Source organism: Artemia sp. Qi Xiang Cuo, chromosome 6 (assembly GCF_049724085.1).
Source record: "Artemia sp. Qi Xiang Cuo chromosome 6, ASM4972408v1, whole genome shotgun sequence".
In the NCBI taxonomy this organism is placed as follows: Eukaryota; Metazoa; Arthropoda; class Branchiopoda; order Anostraca; family Artemiidae; genus Artemia; species Artemia sp. Qi Xiang Cuo.
Window position 1 is genome coordinate 25,482,676 of NC_142799.1, and position 5,760 is coordinate 25,488,435.

The following is a 5,760-nucleotide window of genomic DNA, read 5'->3' on the forward strand; positions in this document are numbered from 1 at the left end:
AGTAAGATCGAAGAATAAGCTGTACGGCTATAAAATTTAATTTAAAAAATATATATATCAACGTGTTAATAACGTGACACTAGCAAAGCCACTTGCCAGCAATTGACCTCTAAACTACTAGGTTAGGACTCGGCGCACTACTTTTCACAAGATTTGATGCCCCAGAGACAAGTATGAGCAATTGAGAATACATGCGCAATAAAAAAAAACATTTGGACGTTGGTTATAATTTCTTGAAACGCCAAAACTGCCCAAGTGGTCCTTGAGAAAATTTTTTAATATAATGTTGAATTTTTTTCGGTTGCAGAGCACTAAGTTACTTTTATTCTGGTTTTTAAGATTTGTTAGTGGACAATCCAAATATTCGACCTGATGGTTTGAAATCGTGAAAGGGGGAAGTAAATTGTGGGGAAAAGAACTACATGCCCGTATATCTACTTTAAAGATGCCTGAAACTGTATCCCATACAGGTAACAGCAAACCCAGGTTTTTCCCATTGGACTGCTCAAGAAGCTGCTATGGTAAAAAGAATGCAGTACAATAGACTGTTAGGACAGCAGCGACAAGGCAGTCTTTATCAGCTGCTTGACTAAACAAGTTAGTCTGTATAGCGGTGTTTAGCTTTTTCCATGAGCTTCCAAGGATTTTTGACTTATGGTTTCTTTCATGTTAGCCGGAAAGTCACGACGGGTACTGTTCTTTGGTTTGCTAATCTGGTTACTGAAATGCCGTCCCAATTTGGTCCCTAATTGGTTCTTATTTCGGTGTTAGGAATGTCCCTAAGTCCTTAATTTTGGACGTTGCTGACTGTACGACCCCTGCATTTACCTTATGATTATTTTAAGCTGTTAGCTTGCAATAACCTTTGTAGTTAGTACAAGGTTTCCTGTCATTTGTAACAACAGGTGCTGGTGATTTGGACGACTTTAATGGTTTAAATGCACATGATTCCAATCATGTGCATTAAACTTGTCAGTGATTGAAAAAAATCGAAAATAATACAAACTGTTCAGAGACCAATCTGGTCAAGTCTGTTAAGCAAGCTATAAAAAAATTCAAAAAGAAAATTTGATGCTGCTTTTTGTTTTCATGCATCTATCATCTGGCGGGGGGGGTGTCCAACATTTTTGGTCTTTACTAGTGGGCTTGAGCACATGGGATATCCGTAACTGCATTTTAAGATTGACTTGCTCAAATTTGCTTAAAAAGATGATTGTATGCTTAGGCTTTTTTATGCTTAAATCTGCATTTAAGCCATTTTCTTAGCAACACCGAATATGTGAAAAATTACGCTTAAAGGTTTGATTTTTCTTTTTTCAGAGCCGTTCGACCGGAGCAACGTTGGTCGAACAGTTTATGGACTCGAAGGATTTGAAAAGATAATGCATGTGTTTACAGACTCATACAAAAAGCTGAAGGAAACAAGAGAACTTTCGTCTGTATTGCGATAGCGTTTAAAAACTCTAGACCTCAATTATCCAGACATTGGTGCTAAAAAAAAAAATCAAGAAAAAATGGATGAAAATTCAAGCAAAAGGATATTGCCAAATGAGCCATGCATTATTTGGTGTTATAGTGCTAAAAAGTCCTGTGGTTTTGTCAAATAAGCCTAGTCGTACAGGCTGTGCTTTTAAGTTTCTGGTATCACGGTGCCTCATATCTGTAAAGTTTTTAATTGTAGCTCAGTTTAGGGAACTTTCTGAAGTAATGTTTTGCCTGATTTTCCCTAACGCTATTTATTTTTATTTTATTTTTTTGTAACCTTACTGGATGAATCTAATGAAAAATGTCGTAAACTAAAGTTAAGGTCTCTAGGCCAATTTTTATTTTTTATTTATTATTATTTTTTTTTTCTCCCTCAGAAGAAAAAGTTTTCAGTTTGATTTTTCTCTTTTGTTTCATTCTATGCTAAAGCAGTCTCAGAAACCTAATTTTTTATAGGCTATTTTATGGTCATGCTAATAATATTTACTGAAAGCATACAATATCTCAGAAACTTCTCAATTGATACTAAGGGCTTTATGGGATTCAAACTCCTGTATTCCTTGAATCTTCGGAAAATTTACCCACTTTTCTGCATAAAAATAGCAATTAAATTGAATTTCTAGAATTTTGAATTTTGTCTAGTATCATTTTGAGCGTAACGCAATATCTCGTCCTCTTTAAAATTAGTTCCCAAGTCATCAGTCTCTCAAATAAGCAAGGAAAGTGGAACGCTCTTACCTTTCCTTCACCAAATCTTACAAAAAAAATATTGATATATCTTAGCTTAAGCTGACAGCGCTTCGAGCAGTAGCTGTATGTCCTATTTAATCAGACTTTATACTTTTAGCGCTTAAAAAAACATTCGTCGGGAACAAGATTACTAGAATATTAGACATATTTTTTAATTTGTCCGAAATTGAAAAACTGATAATTTTTTTTTAGATTTTTCAAAAAATTCCAGAACAAAAGGATCCCCTAAGCGCTGTTTGGAATATCTCCTACCAATCTTCATTTTAGAAATTGCTTTTATCACTACATCCTCTCTTCCTAAACTGCCCCTTTAGTCTTACGATTCTTGGCAGAACTTTGAAATTAAAGAGTGCAAAAGAGCTCTTTTTTTGGAAAAAACTATTTAGCCTGATTTTGAATCTTTACTCTACCGGCGGCTCAAAAAATATATTTTGCACTTTCCATATATTCATGGTTGGAGAGGAATTAGGGGCTGAAATAGAGTTTCTTCTTTCCTAATATATATTGTTTGGCTTTTTCTACTTAGAAAAAAAAATTATTATTGTAACTTCAAAAACGAGAAAAAACTGAGAAGAGAAACGTCAAAGGCAGACTCGTATTTGCAGCTGAACCATTTAGGTATTTATTTATTTTTTTTATATTAACTTATTTATTTACAGTTTTGTTTTTGTAAAGATTTAATTGCACTGGTTCGTATCTTGTATATCCAATAATTAGTGATAAAATTAATTATGACTTCGTGGCATAGGCAGCACACATTCTATTCTCTGTTGTTGCCTTTTTTCTTCCTCTCTTGTTTAACCATTTTTTGCTTCGAGTAATTCTGTCATCTGTTTTAACTTGTTACACATTTCAATTTTCCTTAAATTATTTTACCAACTCTTTTCTTATCTTTTTTTCTTTTTCGATTTCTTGCTTTTAAGTTAATCGTTGTCTGCAACACCTCCAGCCTTTATCATCAAAACCAATTAAGGACAGATACTTTGGAGTCTGTATTAAAGTGAATCTAGTACAAGTTCTAATTTAAGCTTTGGTCAAGTTAGTTGAAGAGTTATCCATCTAATTTTGTTTTTGTTTATTGGCCTCAGACCGCTCTAAGCTTCATGGTAATAGAAAATAAATTTTACAATTTTCTGTTGGTTTTTTGTGCAATCCTGACCAAAAGGAAGGGAATTAATTATTTTTCACGCTATTTTTATATACTTTTGATATTATTATTTGTATATTATTTAATTCACGAAACTTCAGGAATCTATATTTAAATATTACTTTTGTCTGGACTTGATTCACTTTAATACTGAATCCTGCAAATAGTCTTCTCGAAGAGTTGTTTTGCATCTTTGTATAGCTCTTTCATGAAGTTGAGCTATGAACCAGTAGATGTAAAATTCTCATAATAAATAGATTGGTTAAGGAATTTGGTCCGATCTTAAAATTAACTTCGTAAATCTTTGTTCGTAAGTAAGCTTGATGGCTTTTGCGCTCAGAAAAGTATTACGTATGTACGTTTCTGCCTTTCTATATATCATTTTAAGATTTTCAAAAAGAAATCAAAATCACTTTGTATATAATGGCTTTTTATTTTTTCTCAAACAAAGTCGCATTAGAAAAAAAAGTTAAAATATTTGTATTTTACTTTAAGATTATCAAAAAGAAATCAATTCCATTTCAGTATATTATTGCTTTTTTTCTTCTTTTTTTTCAAACCGAAAGTAGTATTAAAAAAAAAAAGAATTAGAAAATAGGAAACCAAGCGCTATTGTATATTTAGTGTTTTAAATGAATAAGTTTCGTTACATCCGACTTCGGGCCATAGGGCACTGAGGGCTTCAAAATGCGTCTGTAGTAGCACCTTTGATGCTGTCACGACGTTACCAAAAAAATATACAAATACATAAATTGAGAAAAAACTAAAGAATTTAAAAAATGCACAAAAAAAAATATTTGCTTTTCGTATTATTATTGTTAACTTTTTCTTGTTGTTATTGCCAAAGCGCAAATTATTAGTATCACATATCCTTGCTTTCCTTGGCCTAAAGGTGCACCTAAAGAAATCCCAACCCTTAGGAAATGAAAATATTAATTGAGCCATCCATTATATCCGCTTATTGCAAGTTTAGACGCACTGGTAAAATCCTTTTCCAGCAAGTACGCAGAGAAAACGTACCATATTTTCATCATATAATCTTAAGTCAGAATAGGATGTGCCATATTTGTGTGTTTTGCACTTCAGATGAGTTCTGTTATCCTTGAATAATCTACGAACGCCTTCGCAGTATATTGATGCCTCAATGTTTTTTAATGGCAATACATAAAAAAACGGTATGCCTGTTAGGCTTGGGAAGGCTGTGTCATTTAAATGAACTTTGTTGATTTCAAATCAAAATCTATGACCATAGTGAGTATTGCTAAAATAGGAAAAAATTCTAGTATTTATTTTCCATTGAGTGATTTTCTATTTTGTGCCCTTGTTAGCTTATGCTTAATTATTTGACTATGATTGCTTACCCTATGGACATGTTCTCAAAATAAGTAAAAAAAAATGTTAAAATTGTTGTCAGAATTATACAAAAAAAATTATTTGGTATTCAATAAACGAAGCATTTTATAAAGTTGTGTTTTTCTTGACATGTGTAAGAGTTGAGAGGTATTAGAGTAAGCAATTCTTTATTCTTTCGTTAATTCATGCAGCCGGTAATTTCAGTAATTCGGTAATTCAGCTTTGTCCCTATTGTGAAGCAATTAAGTAATTCAGGAGGTATTATGGCAAAAAAAGGACAAGAAATAATGTAAACATTCATTATTATATTCTCAAAGGGCTGTTCCGCCATACATACAAAAAGTCAGGTATTTTAAACATAAATTGTAAGGGATATTATCCCTGAATATGTAAAGATGTAAGTGATCATTATCTCTTGTAGTAATGATGAGAGTATGTTCAGAGGCATAGATAGGTTTTTCAGTGATTCAGGATAATTACAGCTGCAGCTCCTCCTCTCAACAACATAAGTGAATTTCTCTTTCGGGAAATAAGAGGAATCTACAGCTGGGGATCCTTCTTATATATACTTGTATAATATCTACTCTGTTTAAACGAGCAACTGTATATGTATATATGTATGTATAAATTTGTCCTTTAAAACGGCTCCATATTTTTCTTTTTTTTGAAAATTGGCACCCTGGGGTTTTCTGGCCTGAAAAAACGATCAGTATAGGTCACGAGTTTGACAAAATTGCATTATTTAATTGGCAGAACAGACTCCAATGTTACAACGTTTTATACTTTATAACGTTTTAGGGGCTGAATTTATAGTTTTGCAACATTTTGGGGTTAAGATAAAATATTTGGTGATCATTGAGTTCTAGAAAATACATATTGTTGAAATTAGATGTCATTATGTCCAAGTGCAATCCGGCTCCTCGTCCTTGTAAATTATAATGAAGATCTTAGAAAGGCTTTTGCTAATGTGATTAAAATCTAAAATCCGTTACAGGCCAGATTCAACCCGTTTTCTGTAATTTGGA

At 32.6% G+C, this 5,760-nt stretch overlaps 1 protein-coding gene across 5 annotated transcripts in view; it reads left to right on the forward strand.

Moving 5' to 3' along the window:
* LOC148951034 (poly(A) RNA polymerase gld-2 homolog A-like) overlaps positions 1-4,841 on the forward strand; it is a 96,174-nt gene extending 91,333 nt beyond the window's left edge. For all 5 annotated transcript variants that reach the window (XM_089090572.1, XM_089090575.1, XM_089090576.1 and 2 more), the window contains exon 10: positions 1,321-4,841. In XM_089090572.1, coding sequence (XP_088946698.1) covers positions 1,321-1,451 — 131 coding nt within the window. In that variant the 3' untranslated portion in view covers positions 1,452-4,841. The remainder of the gene's footprint in view (positions 1-1,320) is intronic.
* Positions 4,842-5,760: the final 919 nt, after the last annotated feature.